We start from the raw sequence: 16,918 nt of genomic DNA on the forward strand, positions 1-16,918 counted from the left end.
TATCCGATAAAAACTAAACTCACCCTAAATCATTAATTCGTAATTTTTCTTCTGTTCAGGGAGAGAAAGGAGGCCACGGTATTGATGGGACTCCAGGATTTCCTGGTAAAGATGGAAAGCCAGGTGAACGTGGTGATATTGGCCCATCAGGAATGCCTGGTAGTGCAGGGCCGTCTGGATCACCAGGCCTAAAAGGGGAAAGGGGCGAACGCGGTCCACCTGGCCCTATCAGTATTACATCTGCTGGGACAGATATTATGACAATCAAGGTAATTTACTTTAAAATAGTTTGAAGTTTCGAAAAACAAAGAATCATTTTGATGTATTTTTGTAGGGCGAAAAAGGTGAATCTGGCTTAAGGGGTCGAAGAGGAAGACCAGGTCAACCAGGACCTCGCGGACTGCAGGGTTTGCAAGGTATAGCTGGAACACCTGGTAAACCAGGGGAGAAAGGCGATGTTGGTCTACCCGGATGGATGGTAAGCGTACATTATTTATTTGTTTTACTGAGAAAATTCATAAATAAAATTAAATTAAACTGTTTATATACACAATTGATTGACTTGAGTTATGTTTGTTACATGCTGATCAGAATATGAAGGTATTTTTTAATATTTGAATGAGCATTTGTTGATTCTCATATTCACATATAATATTTATTAATTTTAATTAAATTATAGGGTCGTCCAGGGACATTAGGGCCTCCTGGTGTTCCTGGATTAATCGGGCCGAAAGGAGAAAAGGGCGATGCAGGATTAAACATGCTAGATGCTTCCATGGTTAGTTTGTTTTATATTATGTTAATGAATTGAAATACTTTTCGAAAATAAATTAAAGCCCAAAAGTATTAAGAACATTTTTATTTGGAAGGTTATTAAAACATTTCACATTTTTTAATACTTTTTGTGGTATTTTTTCAGTTCAAGGGCGAAAAAGGGGATCGAGGCTACGATGGAACACCTGGTCTTAAAGGAGCTCAAGGTTCACCCGGTCCTATTGGACCTCCTGGCCCTAGATCTGATCCAGTCCAGTACTTACCAGGGCCACCTGGACCACCCGGTCCTCCAGGATCACCAGGGACACCTGGAATTTCAATCGTGGGGCCGAAAGGTGAACCCGGTGTCAGTTTCGCTGAAGAGTATCCGGTACACGGGAGTACAAAATTCTATGGGAAACCAGGTGAGACAGTTTTTTTCTCACAACTTAAACCCTAATAACCTCATGCTTTCTTTTTGCCATCCAGTTTGAATATAGTAGGCAAACGAATGTTTTTTTTGTTTGCTAACTGATAATTTGCACATCGTGTTTATCTACAAAGCTTCTTAAAGTATGTAAGGCCGCCATATTTTGTTCTGAATGCTTGTATAAATATTAAAGATCAACAGATGGTTCCACACTGAGTCAGAAAACTGTCATTAATGATTGTGAAACTGAAAAGCACTTACAAAATTTCTTGTTTACGCCAATTTGTTAATTATAATGCTGGTACTTGTCGTGAACTGTCTATAGGTACATACTTAATATGTCTAGGCACTTATTTTCTAAGTTTGTATGTGACTGTATTATCAATAATTATAATTGCACCTAAACTAAACTAAACCATCGGACGGTACCTCGCCATATTTTGTCTAACATTATTTCTTTCAATGCACGCTGCTGGATTTTAGTTCCAAAAAGTCCTTTAGACCAGTTAAAGGCTCTAAAAGAGTTGCAAGATCTCAAAGATAAAAACAGAGAAAGTCCATGTAAGTATTTTCCTGACTATATAGGCCATTCCTGAAGTCATGTTTTTTGTGTCATTAGAAGGCTGGAAAGTTTATTAAAATAATGTAAACTTAACCAAATTTTAAATTATTAGAACATAACGATTTATTTTTTGAGATAATATTAATAACAATAACTCTTTCAGCATCTTTCGGTATCGAATCCAGACCACACCATGATGAATCTAATTCAAACAAGAATATGCTTGGTTCTGCAGTATTTCCCACGACTTCGGATATGATGAAGGTATGTCAAGTTTTACTCGTATTCCATCTAATGCAGGTACTCGTATTTAAAATACTGAGACATAGGTCAGTTCAGACTTAAATTAGATTGAAGCCATCAGCCAAGTTTGGTAAAAACATCGCTTATAACTGTCGTTATTAAACACATCAGAAACACCTACGACTTATAGAAAATGAAGATTAATTATATGTATAGAGTCTAAAACGAGTTTTACTAATAATATTGATATTGAAAATTACGTATCTTCTTCGTACTTCGGTAAAAAGTTAATTGTGATACTATAACTTTTACATAGCTGGCATCGTCAAGTCCTTTGGGTGCACTCGCGTACGTCGTTGAAGAACAGTCTTTATTTGTTAAAGTCAACTCGGGATGGCAGTATGTGCTGGTAAGTATAAAAATAGTAGCACATTGTATTTAATGAAAATCAACGGTTTTGACGCAATATCAAGAAAATAAACAGAAGATTCTTAAGGTGCTGATGCATGAGGTTGAAAGAATATAATTATCCGTCTATATAATTATTATTATCGATAGAAAAAATTACAAAGTCACCTCCAGCTAAACCTCTAACGAATCCTCTTTTACTACAATTTTAGATAAATAAAATTACTTAGTTTTTGATTGTTTTAAATTAAATTTATTAAATTACTTGTTTATGTTTATACTGATATCTCCTACAAGTGTTGGTAGGAAAATTTTAATAAAAATTTAAAATGTACCTAATTTATTATGAACGTGATGGCTCAAAATAATGCTCAGGTTGTTTTACGAGGCAACTTAGGAAATATTGCAGAGATTGAGCAGCAGAGTCGTCTGTTTCACTACTGGTTGCCAGTGTAATTACAGGCCCATGATTTGTACATATTCATGTTCAAATAAAGTAAATAAATAAAATAAATATGGGACATTAATGCCAATATGTAACTGCCACCGTTCACCTATAATTATTACTTAAGAGATATTTCCTATAGTCATCGCCAAAAACATAAGGCGTTCTCTGTAGGCGATGCCAAGGTTAAGTGAAAACTTGCATAAGTTACTGAGAAGGATGATGATAAAGTCCATAATATTACAATATGTTTTAGTTGGGATCACTAGTCACACAAAATATTCCCGTGACTGCTGCACCGACCACCGCAGCAACTCCGCCGATGCCCGCAGCAAGTCTGGTACACATGCCGCAAATGTCAAATCTGATAGATAAGTCCACGATGATAGGACCAAGTGTAAGTATTTTATCTCTTAAATCTTCTTTTATTGATTTGAAGATCTGATATTCCATAATGCATAAGCGAAATAGGTGTGAGGATAGATTTAACTTTAGAAGTAAACATCTGCTTTTGTTGAAGGTCCACAACGTGTTTGACAATGAGCTTTACTAAAAGGACCTTTAGTACATGCACGGAAATGCCAATCGATAATGCATTTATCATAGAAAAAGCTACTGACACTAAAAAACCGATGCAAAATAATATATTTCTTTGCTATAAAATTCTTGTAAAAACATTTTGAGCATAAAAACAGTTTGAATCCGATAACAAATTTAGTGAATTATGTTAAATGTTATTTTATACAGCTTCGTCTGATAGCTCTCAATGAGCCACTTTCTGGAAACATGCATGGAGTGCGTCGAGCAGATTATGCTTGTTACAGACAAGCAAGACGTGCCGGAGTCAAAGGAACATTCAGAGCTTTCCTTACTAGCAGGTCTGGAATATAATTTTTGAAACCTTTTGTCATTTAAATATATTATTTTTACCTCTGCATTGGGAGGCTGATAGGCTCTGATGATGTTAATGATTTTTATACTCGTATGATGGTAGATTACCCCAAAACAAATTATATAAACTCTATACTAAACTAAATTCATTTATTTCAAGTAGGCCTACTATAAACACTTGAATCGCCAAGTACGTCTGATTGTAGTGACTCTACCACCAATTCGAAAAGCAGATTGTACCGAAAAGAAGCTAGGGACAAACTAAACTTCTCTTTTTCAAAATCATCATTTCCACAATAAATATTCTGTCTTGCGAGATATGAGAGCGGTGTGTTTCCAAGAAACCTTGTCACCAAGGAGTTCATGAATTGTAGTAACCTCGCTGTAATAAATGTGTTTTAACTCATTATTAAATCACGTTTATTTAACAAATAAACAATCTGTTTTTTATTTCAGAATCCAAAACCTCGATGCGATTGTAAGATATTCGGATAAACGCTTGCCTGTTTTGAATGTGCATGGCGAAGTTCTGTTCAAATCGTTCTCAGACATATTTGACGGTAATGGTGGAAATATGGTGGGACCTGTAAGAATTTTCAGTTTTAACGGAAGAAATATTATGACAGATTCAACTTGGTAAGCATTATAATATTATGTATTTCATAGTTGTTGCTAGGTTTATTATTTTTATGAGATTGACGAGATGTCCGTGATATATTCCCTATAGATGTTAAAATGCGAAAGGACACACCTACACTCACAGTCGCAATTATTTATTTATTTATTTATTTCATTAGATATACCAACGATACACTGTATTATCATTAATAATTTTACATTATAGTTCGTTGTCCTAGTACAGTTATCACTTACAGGTATACACAACATTGAAGTAAGTCCAGTTAAAAATAATTAAATTATGTCAAAAGCAAAAATAGTAAGAATAAAAGAATTAATATTAAACAAATGAAAAAAATGATTCAAATGAAAAAAAAATTAAAACAATTAAAAAAAAAATTTCAAAAATATTACTCTAAGTTTAATTTCGCCTTAAAGCTAATTAAAGTGTCATGAAAAATGTCAATGTCAGGGTTTTTTTAAGTTGTTAAAAAGATTAGTCATTAGGTTAATAGGTGAGAATTGTCCTAGGTTAGTATTGGAAAATTTAATTATAATATTTGTTGGTTTTATGACATAATAAAGTGTCCAGGCAATTTATAAGTAAAATTAATCATTATCGTCATATCGACCCACTACGGGGCACGGGTCTCCTTCCACTATAAGACGGGTTTAGGCCGTAGTTTACCACGCTGTCCCACTGTATTAAAAAAGACTGCGGAGTGGTAGACTCCACACGCCTTTAAGAATATTATGGAGAACTCTCAGGCATGCTGGTTTACGCGATTTTTTTGACGCAAGTGCATTGAAGCAAGTGATACTTATAACAATTTCTTAGAACGCACATAAATTAGAAAAGTGAGAGCTTAGAATAGGTAGTTGGGATTCAAACTGGCCCCCTCGAAAGTGTAGTTGAAGACCTAACCGCTAGGCTCATCATATGCATGCATGTACGCAGGCATATGTATGTCTTCATCTAGAGAGATATTTAGAGTATAATACCACGATGCTGCTCAGATTTAGTGTGAAATAAAATCAAAATACTAACTAAAAGAGAAAAGTTATTGTTTACTTAACTTTCATCAAAATCAATTAAACGAGCGTTAGAATCAAATTTTGAAATGAAACAGAATTCCGCTTATGATTATATGATTTGTATGCAAACAAATCGATTTGCTTCTCTATAGCTGCGTGAAAAAAAGAGAAACAAAATCAAAAAGTAAAGATGAATAACATATCTTTTTGTAACCACTTAACATGCAATCTTGATAAAATCTTCTCAGTCGGTTCGCTCTTGTCAGAGCGGTCGTGGTCGTCATTTAAGGGTTGTGGCACGCTTAACTATTCGTCGCCACTCCTCTCTGGCAGCTGCCTTTCTTGCACACTCATGTAAGGGGACAGCCACTGCAGCCTTTATTTGGTCAGCCCATCTCATGGGCGATCTTCCGCGTGATCTGGTGCCCTCGATTCTTCCTTGGACAACCAGACGTTCAATGGAGTCGTTGTCTCTTCTGGATACGTGACCAAAGAACGTGTAGTTGAAGACCTAACCTTGATAAAATAGGGTTATAAAAAAATCCAAGTTCAGATTTCGTGTTGTCTTTTTAAATATTATTTTAGAATTGAAATTTTTGTTTATTTTATTGTGAGTATTTCGCTTACCTCTGGTCTGAATTCTTCTTCTTGCCCTTCCCTATGTCAGTTCCTTGCACAGGGTCTTTGATTAAAGTAGACATAAAGAAGGAAGGCAACATAAAATGGAAAAAAATCTCCTCGTATCAGAGGCCGGCCGATCGCATTTGACGGCCGAGTGGCGCAGTGGGCAACGAGTCCAAGGCCGTGGGTTCGATTCCCACAACTGGAGATCGTTTGTGTGATGAACATGAATGTTTTTCAGTGTCTGGGTGTTTATCTGTATATTATAAGTATGTATGTGAATTATGTTCATAAAAAAATATTCATCAACTATCTCAGTACCCATAACACAAGCTACGCTTACTTTGGGGCTTGATGACGATGTGTGTAATGTCGTAGTGTATTTATTTATTTTATTATATTCGTGCATGTATGTAGCGCCCCACTGCCCTGTATTGGGTTGCCACAACTTTGCGACCCACCGTCTGCCTGATTTGAACTCTCCTTGGAAATGATAGTCATGATTAAATAAAGATAATTTCAGGCCTCAAAAGTTAATATGGCATGGGTCACATGCGAGTGGCGAACGGGCATTGGACACCTTCTGCGAAGAGTGGCAGAATGGCGATCCAACTAGTAGGGGCATGGCGGCTTCACTTTACTCTCATAAGCTGCTCTCACAGGAGAGGTAAGTATCAAAACGCGGCAGTTTAAGAGCAATTTCTCGATATAAAAATCCAATGCCTTATAATTTTGTTAGTTGGTCGCTTTGGCCAAATGCGAAATACGTATTGGTTTGCGATACTAGAACATACAAAATCTCGTCTACTATGCAGCCACGACCTAGGCCATAGCCGCTTTGTAAGTGAGGGTAATTTTGTTAATTGAATATTATTTTTAGCCGGTTATTTTTAGTGTTAGTATAGTCGATCTCTCCTCCGGTATGTATAGATCATTTGGCCTGACACACAAAATTTTTTTGTACAGATACGCGTGCAACAACCACTTCGCAGTTCTATGTATAGAAGCAACATCGCATCTAAATATGCGAAAAAAAAGAAATACGCTAAGGTAAAAACGACATTAATTCTATATTATTACGCACTGTCTATTATTATATACAGCCATATTTGCATAGTCATAAAACCGTAGTAAATGTACCATGGGTACACATTCATTATTGCAGACCTACAATTGTTGATGACATTCTTATAATTAAGTATTCAGTACTGTTTACTCACTATGTGTTCCTACAATTTTATCGTTATAATGTATCTAAGTAGTTTGTAACTGCCAGGTTTCTGACTCAAGGTTTATAGGAGTTTTTATACCTCGTATTACTTTTTAAAGAACGAATTGCCGTCAAAACCATTTAACTGTTAACAATGGACTGGGTGGAGCATGTGCAACGCGTGGAAGGCACGAGAGCCCCAAAGAGGTTGATGAAGGGCAAATTGGAGGGGCGTAGAGGCCGAGGACGACCTAGGGCTCGGTGGAGTGATGAAGTTAAGAGGGATATGAGGGTTTTGGGAGTTTGAGCTGGAAAGAAGCAGCTTCTAACCGACTCAAATGGAGACATTTTCTTGACCAAGCCCAGACCCAACCAAGGCTGTAGAGCTTTGGTGATGATGATGATTAGTAGTACCACTCACTGAGTATCTCACTTAGAAACTTTAATTCTTATACCATTACTTTGTATTACGAATGATATTTTATGTTTATTTTACAGATATAACATAACATCAGATCTAGACGAAGAAGACTACCTTTACAACTCGGAAGAGTACCAACAACTACTAAACGATATATTTGCTCAACCTTTTAGGGAAAATTAATACTTGAACACACATATTCTTAAGTTAAATTAAATTATTATTCAGTATCACAAAAATGCCGCCACACTTTTGTGTTAAAATTTGTGATCGGGTTTAACCAAGACCGCGGTGGCGGGAAAATTTACGACCAACGCAAGCATGAGCTTTGTGACTGGTTGAAACAAGGGCTCCAATTTGCATGCCAGCTTGAATGAAAGCTGGAGCTAGATTTGCTTTACTTTTCCTAAACTGGGCAATACTGAGGAACTATTTATTTGCTTAATATTTGAGAACGGTATAAGATTCCAGATCCTAGCGGTGCGAATTAGAAACGAAGATGCGAAGCGCTTCGTACGCGTCCGCGGTATATCGACCACGTAGGGATGCAGATCCTTCCGGTGCCTCGCGGTTCGATGGTAAAAAGGCGAGGGGGAAACTAGATGAAATAGTTCTTGAGCACACTCTCCGAAATATATCCTATAGAATACCGAAAGGCAGGCAACCTTGCGACGATGTTCCAAACTCTTAAGTTTTTTATTGGCTAGGTCACCGATGAGCCTTCTAGCACGGCGATCAACCGAATCCAGGGCATCAAGCTGATACTTGGCAGAGCCATCCCATAAATGGGAACAGTACTCCATGCACGATCGAACTTGAGCTTGGTACAAGGTATGAAGCTGTTCAGGCGTGAAGTACCGCTTGACCTTATTGAGGATGCCAAGTTTCTTGCCAGCTGTTTTTGCCCTGGATTCGATGTATTGTCCAAAGTTGAGGTTGGATGAAATATTGACACCTAGAAGCTCTAAACTGTTGGTAATAGGCAAAGATATACCTCGGAAAGTCGGAGTCAGGGGAAATGGACTCCGTTTGGTAACATGGACCATGGACTAAGATAACATGGACCATGGACTGGTTAAAGGATTATTGTCCAGTTTATTGGTTTTTTGCGTAGACTGGGTTGATTGACCACTCGAGTTCGATCTTGCACTAGGCTAGCTCAGCGGAAAGCAAGCAGAAACGCTTGCATGACACCGGTCAAAAAGTCGTATACATAACAATTTGGAAAAAGTAAAATGGCGGCTTGAAGCCGGTTTATTACCAAGCAACCGGTTTGAAACCCTAGTTTGCGCTTCTATGGTTTCTCAAATTTGATTCGTGTGACCGCGTATGTAACGTCATCGCGTAATTCCAAAAGCATTACCACTTGAAATGAATAGTAACTGAATTATCTTCTAACATGCAGGTATGTAAATAATCCCAAAAAATAAAAGGTGTGGAGGCATTATAAATTTAATATAATGAATAAATTTTATTACGGGCAAAATGTACAAGACGCCATCTTTATCTCGTGCGGGGTAGCACGAATGTTAAGCCAAATCCAATGTATAAATTAAATATGTTAGAGTAAACATGGCTCAAAGAATGGTTCTATTTCTCTAAACAGATAAACGACGGTGGTATTTTGACTAAGATTTGATTTGACTTAACACGCGTGACTTGAGTAGGGTGGCGTGTTGCGTGTGCTTAACTCAAATTTCGTATGAGATTTCTAACTAATAAAAGCTCGGTGTTCGTATGAGATTCCTAATAAAGTAGAACTTCTTGCGAAAGTTATAACAATATGCATTATAGTGCCACATATTTATGCTCTAACGAAGATCCTAGTATTGTAGTATTATCTAACGATATAAATAAAAAATTTAAATGTACATTAAGTGTTTGAAGCCTATTAAAGTTAATCTTGCCTATGCAACAGTTATTGTTAGTTGACGTGTTGAGATATTTTGCATGATGATGACAACCATGAAGAGATCCATTAATTAGAACAATGGAATTTATTATATACAGCTCGATTTTTTCTTTGTCCAATCGAAATTAATGACTTGGAGTAAAGTTGCACAACCATTGGAAGTTAATGGAGCCTGCAAGAACGCATTTTTCACTACCGCAAACGAACGGTTAAGTTAATCTTACCTATGCGACGTTTTCATCACATGTGTTGCCATTATTAACTGTTGTGTCGACAACCCTGATCGAAGGAAAAACTATGAATAATGAAAATGTAAAAATAATGAAATTCAGTTGTCTGTATGCCAAATATCGAGTTACGAGTAATTGCTCGATCAGTTAAGGCATGAAGCAAGGACAAACAAACAAACACAAACTCGCATTTATAACATTAGTTACGATACATGATATTATCGAAGTTTTCACAGCTCCATGTATGCAGTGGCGTGCATAGAGGGTATTCAGATGACATAAAATGAAGAAAATATCCAGCACGAGTTATAAGAAACTTAAGGATAGGCATTGTAAAAGTTATAAAAAGCCTATCCTTAAGTATTTATAACGGGACCGGAGGTTTTCTTTAGTTTTTATCATCTGAATACCCTGTGCATACCCTCTATGCACGCCACTGCTTTTATGCCTTGCCCCATTAAAACAAACGTGTTCGAGAGACTTTGCCTAACCTATTCATTTTAAATTCATATCGCGTGCATGCGTTTTTTCCCCTACCGAAAATGACAAGGCAAAAATCGAGCTGAATAAACACTCGCTTTTATATACCTATAATAGTACTCGTAAGTATCCATTAGGTATATACTCTTTACAAAATGTAGGTACCTAAGTATGTTCCTATGTGATTCCCTATTTACGTACGTAGTACATTCAACGGTCGGAAAGGCCTAGCAGTTACGGGACAGGCCCATGAACTGAAGAAAAAGTGGGCTGACTCTTGACGACTGTGATGACTCTAACAACAATTCATATGGACTACGTAACAATTTAATTTTTTATTTATGCTCTTTATTTGTACACCACATCATTCATATAACAAAAAAGGAACAAACACTTAAAGAATGTAGTAGAATACAAAAGGCGGCCTTATCGCTATGTAGCGAACTCTGCTACGCAACCTTAGGATTAGGAAAACTAAAAAGAAAAACGAAAAGCTAGGGTACACTGTTTAAAACATATACATACGAATAACTACATACTAATACATAAACCAGACTACACAAATACAACAATACTTTTGATAAATATAAAAAATAAATATACTAGTACTACATACTTTAACATACCATAAATACTTAAATATGAGTAAGAGTAGATAAATAAATAATAGTCTTCTTTACTGAGCGAGAATATGAGCCTTAACAGCATTTTTAATGCCTAGTGAATTCGACTGTCGTATGTTCAATGTTCAACTATGTGTTTTATTAAAAAAATAACAACAAGGTCATTCGGATAGTTTGTCCTTTGTACGCTCTAGAGGCGTGTCGCGTTAAACAATTTGAATGATCCTAATAAATACAAAAGACACGAATTAATTTTCGTACTTTTTAAAAATAGAACAGATAAATCAATATGGCACAACCACTTGGGCAAAGAAAGAAAACATTCTCTGAACTTCCTTTTTATCTGGAGAAGAACCACGTCTCTGATTCTTGTAATACTACAAGAATCTCGTAATGAGAATAAAATCGAATGTTAACTTTATTAAAAAGTGATTATAGGGATGGGGAGTGATTAAAAGCTATATTGGGATAAACGATGGGATAAAGAAAGTCTATGGCCTATCACAAGAATTTTCATGGTTTCTATTAAACTCTAAGTGAACTCAAAAGAATAACAATGTGGGTTGTTTTATGCCTACGAGTAATCTACCTTTGAGATATAGTATGAATTACTACTAATGTTTTAAATTACAATATATTTAAGAGATAAAGATATACAAACAATTAACGAGCTACATTGTTGTGTTAGGACAATGTAGGTGCCATATTAAATTATCAGATTGCAGGAAAATATTAATACCTACTCCAATAAAGGTTCCCCTTTGCCACTGCCCTTAGAAAAACGTTTCTCCATTTTATGACTCTTTCTTGAAAAGAGGATTTGTCCAAATTTTCACTTTTATGAATGATATCATTATTTGTAAGTCCGATTTTGTGTGAAAGCTTGAGCTATGAATGCAAGTGCCGAATTTAAATTATTTTAAGAATAGTTTGCCAAATGTCTCATCGAATATTTACCAGTACCACTTAACCAAAATATAATCCTAAAATATAGTGTTTTTTATACTCATATTCGTGTATTACCAATGATAGTCTAAATTCGGCATAATAAAAATAATTTGTAATTTAAAATTTGTATTAAATTTTTGTGATAATATTAGCTTATCCAATGATTATTCGAGACTGTAAATATTATTTAATAATGTGCTAAATTTAATTTTCTACTGTAGCATAATTATTACTAGTATAGTTATTTAATATTGTAATAATAAAAACCTAAACAATAATTTGTCATGAATTCTGCCGGCTAAAAAAATAATAAAATTAGTAGAATAAAGGTAATTTCTTCATAAAGTTATTTATTTTATTTTCTACTTAAGGATTTTTTTAACGTATTAAAAATCAGGAAATGACTTTATTACGAAGCAACTCATAGTTATGGATGCTTTGTATACAATCGATAGTTATAGAAAAGTTCGTATTATGTATATAAATACTGTCCGTTCAATCAATACCTAAAAGTGAAATTGTGTGTAAAAACGAAATACTTAGTGCAATTTTTGAGCTTTTTTAATATGTCACATCACCATAAGATAGATCTTTCATTGTTAAGAACATTAATGAGGGCAAAAGTGATCAATATTTCACTAAATTACTAATAAAACGATTTACTCTACTCATCTTTAGTCTTTGTTAACGATACAAATAGTGAAGACCCTAGGAATCTAAAAGAATGGAACTTACCTGTTTAAAAAATGAAATAAACAACATAAACTCAAATCAAATTAAAACATTGAAATGTAAGCTTTACTATAAGTAAGCTTCCAAGTCTGAGGTGTTGACGATGAGTGTACCAAGGTACCGCTTAGGTAATACTCGTTGTCTTGCGTCACAGACTTCAAACAACACTTTATGTCACATGACACAAAGCACGCATTTCTCGAGTGGATATGTGTGCGAAGGTCATTGCGCTATCAACGGATTGTGAATTTCTTACCCAGTATCCAGTCTCATTGAGCCCACCAATGACGGGAAGCTGGCAGTTACCAAGACAAGCATAATATCCTCCTGATCATTGAGAGAGATAACGCTGCCAGTATTCTGGGTACCTTACTTCATTGTGTTTATCAACATTTCTAATATGCGATTGTATTTTAAGCTTTCATTTTGATTTTTAAATCATTCATATATTTTGCTATTTAAACACAAAAAAGTTTTTCATTGTTTTTTTAATTAACTGAATATATTTTAGTTTCTTTAGTATTCTGTAGTTATATATAGTCTAAATTATGTGCTATTTTTAATAATATTATGCAAGTGTGACATAAACCAACTTTAATTTAACTATCGCATAGTATATTATTGTTTACCATTTGGTAGTTTATTTTAGGTACTAGTCGATTTCAGCTGTGTTACTGTTTTTATACAAATTTAATTCTCAGGAGAACGATGAAAATAAAAACTACGTATGATTTGTAAAATAGTTGGAATTTTTTTAAAGCATGCTAATCAATACAACATAAACCGATAAAACCGTACAGTATATAGTAATACAACATACAGTAATCTATTATTATAATAAAAATAATTTGTCATAAATATATAAATGCCATTACATAAATAAGCATTAGTTTAGCAGATGTTCTTAAATTAACATCAAAACGACATAAATTTTTGTAGATGAGAAGATTACGGCGTCTTATCAGGATTTCTTGTGCCGTTTAACTGTACTTAATCTGTCACTCCTAAACTTTTTCTTAGAATGCCAACAAAATATTATTTTAATAGGTAATTTACTATAAATGTATTGCCAGTAAAGTACATTGACATCTTATGTATTGCCGAAAAATTTGAAAAAACAATATTTAGTATTTTTTTTATCATAAACATAAGAGATGAAACAATATTAGTAATTATTTGTTGTGACATTGTTTTTATTATTCCCAGATTTGTCTATAATTAAATATACGTATTACATATAAATATACGGAATATACCTACTAATTAGTATTGATTGAAACCAAAGAAAAATTAAATGAAATAATTTCGTATAAAAATAGTAATTCCGCCAGTAATGTTATAATATTATACAATATAAGACATGACATACCAACAAGCATTTAATTAAGTATTTAGTTTTACGCTTTTTTCAACATCGACTAAAGTAAGCAATGTCATAAATAACTGACTGTATTTATACAATAAGAGTAAAAATTTTCACGAAAAATGAGTTTTATTTATTATCTCTATGGTTCCCAGACAGACGACGACTTCTCTGTTATCAAAACAAAACCTTTTCTACGAGGTTCCTAGGTCGATTTTCAATAGAGATAGTTTTCTTATTAGTATCAAATGAAGCCTTTGTTACCGTACGTCTTTTCAACTAACTCTATGGCAAAAATCAGGCCGATTGTTCACTTCGTTTTATAGATAATATATAATATTATTATTATCAGATAATCGCATTTTTGTAATATATATACTAAAATGTGTCATTAATATTATAAAACAAAAGAATTTTACCGATATACAATACCTATGAATATGCCGATAATACACACATAAAAATAAATCGGGTATGGAAAGCTATGAAAAAAGACGACGAGAAGAGTTGTTAGTGGAAGCTAAAACCGACGTAAACCAATTTTTCCAAATCTTGTCAAAATTATTCACACATACATTTACTCGCACTGTTCTACGTTACTTACCATGCGCAATCGTATATTTTTGTCGCTGCTTCTAGGCTACACATATCTTGATCATAACAAGTCATTTGTGAAAGGGACTGCAAAGTATAATAGGTTTGTTGGAGAAAGTACGTACCCGGGACGGTCATTTCCGATTAACAATTTAGATTGTCAAAATGTGGCTATTTGTTTTTTTGCTATATTTTTGATAAGCTAAAAAAATTACACAGACATAGCCTGCATTAAACTGTTTCTATGCATTGAATAGATAATCAAACGAACGAAGTCGCGGGCCATGGCTAGTTGTATTATAGCAGACGAAGTATGTAAGCAACACGTAACAAATAAATTACTCGTGTAATCGTTATAATTATACGACTTAGTATTGATACATAATTGCTTGTGCATTGTTCCATTTAATTAATTTCTCAGGCGGATTAAATTGCAAATATAAAGTCATTGACATAATAATTTGGTATTACAATGTAACGCAGCATTGAAAGTTGTTCTGTTTTATCTAGTAAGTAAACAATGTAATTTGCGCTCTTCGACTGCGTTTGATTATGTTTTCAAAGCATCCCACAGGGGTTTAATATCTTATGAAATACCCATTTTACAAAACCCGTGGGAGCCGTTTGTTTGCCTATTTTACTCTCCGTAATTTCGACTAACTCTATGCCAAAAATAAGTCGATTTGTTGCTAAGCTTGGTCGTAAAGGACGAACAAAAAACAAACTAACATACTTTCGCATTTATAACATTAGTATCGATAATTGACTTCCCAAGTAGTCGACACCTGATGGTATAGTAACACTTCGTAGGGCATGAAAGGAACACGTCCTGCAACTTCTCTGTTCCCGACAACCAGCACGGCTAGCATGGGAGAAAATTATATCCCCGGGGAAGGATACAAATTTATCTTCTCCTAAAGCTTTATCAGCACTGGCGCACAAGTTGTAAGATTATCAAAATAATATGTGTAGTAATAAACGGGAGTAAACTTTTCCTAATCCATGTTCCCGTTATCTAGCAGACACGTCCTTATTATACCCTGTCAAGGAATAAAATCTGGGGATATAATTTTTGTCTCATTCCTGAACTAGCCAAAATAAATGCTGCGAAATATACATGGCGGTAATACTTGCCTGGAAGAAACTCTGCCAGATAAAGGAATTGGTAAAAATGCTTTAATAAAAAAATATATTAATGCTAAATTAGTTAGAAAATATATTTATTTATGAACCAAAATATTATTACCTTAGTTATTTTATTGATAAATCACTTGCCTCTAGCTTTATTTTTATTATGTAAGAACTAATAATAATTTTAAACTCTTATCTAAAACAACGAAATTAAAGTACAAATAAGTATTATGTGAGTGGTGGCAAAATACTCGTATTTAGCAAAAATGTTTTGCTACATCACCGACGAGTATTATCGCCTACGCATGATTGTGATTGACCTTCGACCGTACCAGTTATTTGGCAATTCATTGTGAATTGTGCTATTTTAGAGGCAGGTATTGGTTCAAATCATTTTTAAATATTTCCTCAATAATAGTGGCTTGGTTAGTTCTGCCGACAAAGACGCCGCTAAGCGATTAAGCGTTCCGGTACGATGTCACGTGGAACCGATAGGATTAGGGTGGTAACTAGCCACTTCCCAGACCAGAGAAAATTTAGAAATTATGAATTGTCTGGCCGGGAATCGAAACCGGGACTTCCGACTTTAAACCACAGCGCTCACCTCTGCGCCTTGGAGGTTTTCAAAATAAATAATTTCTAGAGAACAATGTTTTCATCATTATATAGAAGGGTTTAAGCCTTATTTCCCCACGACAAGTGCGGATTATTACACTTTACACTTTCCGGTCTTTTTCTTTACCGTTAAAACAAATAATATTTAATTGCTTAAATTAGAAACGCACGCAACTCCGAAAAGTTATGAGCCATTAGAGAGGTATATAAATAATAAATCTTATTTTGTTTTTTTTTATTAAAAATACAGAATAAACAACACTACAAAAGTAAAATAATGTACTCGGCAAATACATTGCCGATCTAACTTGTTACTTATCAGTTAAATATTTAAAATAATTAAAGTAGCTATATCCAAAACCAGTTTAAAATAACATATAACATCATTTAAGTGTCATTAAATAAATAAATAAATATAAATAAATAAACTACGACAATGCACACATCGCCATCTAGCCCCAAATTAAGCGTAGCTTGTGTTGTGGGTACTAAGATGACTGTTGAATATTTTTATGAATAATATACATAAATACTTATAATACACAGATTCACACCCAGACACTGAAAAACATTCGTGTTCATCACACAAACATTTTCCAGTTGTAGGATTCGAACCCACAGCCTTGGACTCAGAAAGCAGGGTCGCTGCCCAC

General features: G+C 34.5%; 1 protein-coding gene across 1 annotated transcript in view; it reads left to right on the forward strand.

Moving 5' to 3' along the window:
- The window catches only part of LOC120630663 (collagen alpha-1(XV) chain-like), a 144,300-nt gene extending 136,226 nt beyond the window's left edge, over window positions 1-8,074 (forward strand). The window contains exons 18-31 of the mRNA XM_039899927.1: window positions 60-269; window positions 335-478; window positions 592-600; window positions 680-778; window positions 920-1,178; window positions 1,667-1,744; window positions 1,909-2,009; window positions 2,305-2,397; window positions 3,098-3,238; window positions 3,589-3,719; window positions 4,189-4,368; window positions 6,530-6,673; window positions 6,973-7,056; window positions 7,715-8,074. Coding sequence (XP_039755861.1) covers window positions 60-269; window positions 335-478; window positions 592-600; window positions 680-778; window positions 920-1,178; window positions 1,667-1,744; window positions 1,909-2,009; window positions 2,305-2,397; window positions 3,098-3,238; window positions 3,589-3,719; window positions 4,189-4,368; window positions 6,530-6,673; window positions 6,973-7,056; window positions 7,715-7,820 — 1,779 coding nt within the window. The 3' untranslated portion in view covers window positions 7,821-8,074. The remainder of the gene's footprint in view (window positions 1-59; window positions 270-334; window positions 479-591; window positions 601-679; window positions 779-919; window positions 1,179-1,666; window positions 1,745-1,908; window positions 2,010-2,304; window positions 2,398-3,097; window positions 3,239-3,588; window positions 3,720-4,188; window positions 4,369-6,529; window positions 6,674-6,972; window positions 7,057-7,714) is intronic.
- The last annotated feature ends 8,844 nt before the right edge of the window (window positions 8,075-16,918 follow it).

The sequence above is a fragment of the Pararge aegeria genome, chromosome 16, assembly GCF_905163445.1.
Source record: "Pararge aegeria chromosome 16, ilParAegt1.1, whole genome shotgun sequence".
NCBI lineage: Eukaryota > Metazoa > Arthropoda > Insecta > Lepidoptera > Nymphalidae > Pararge > Pararge aegeria.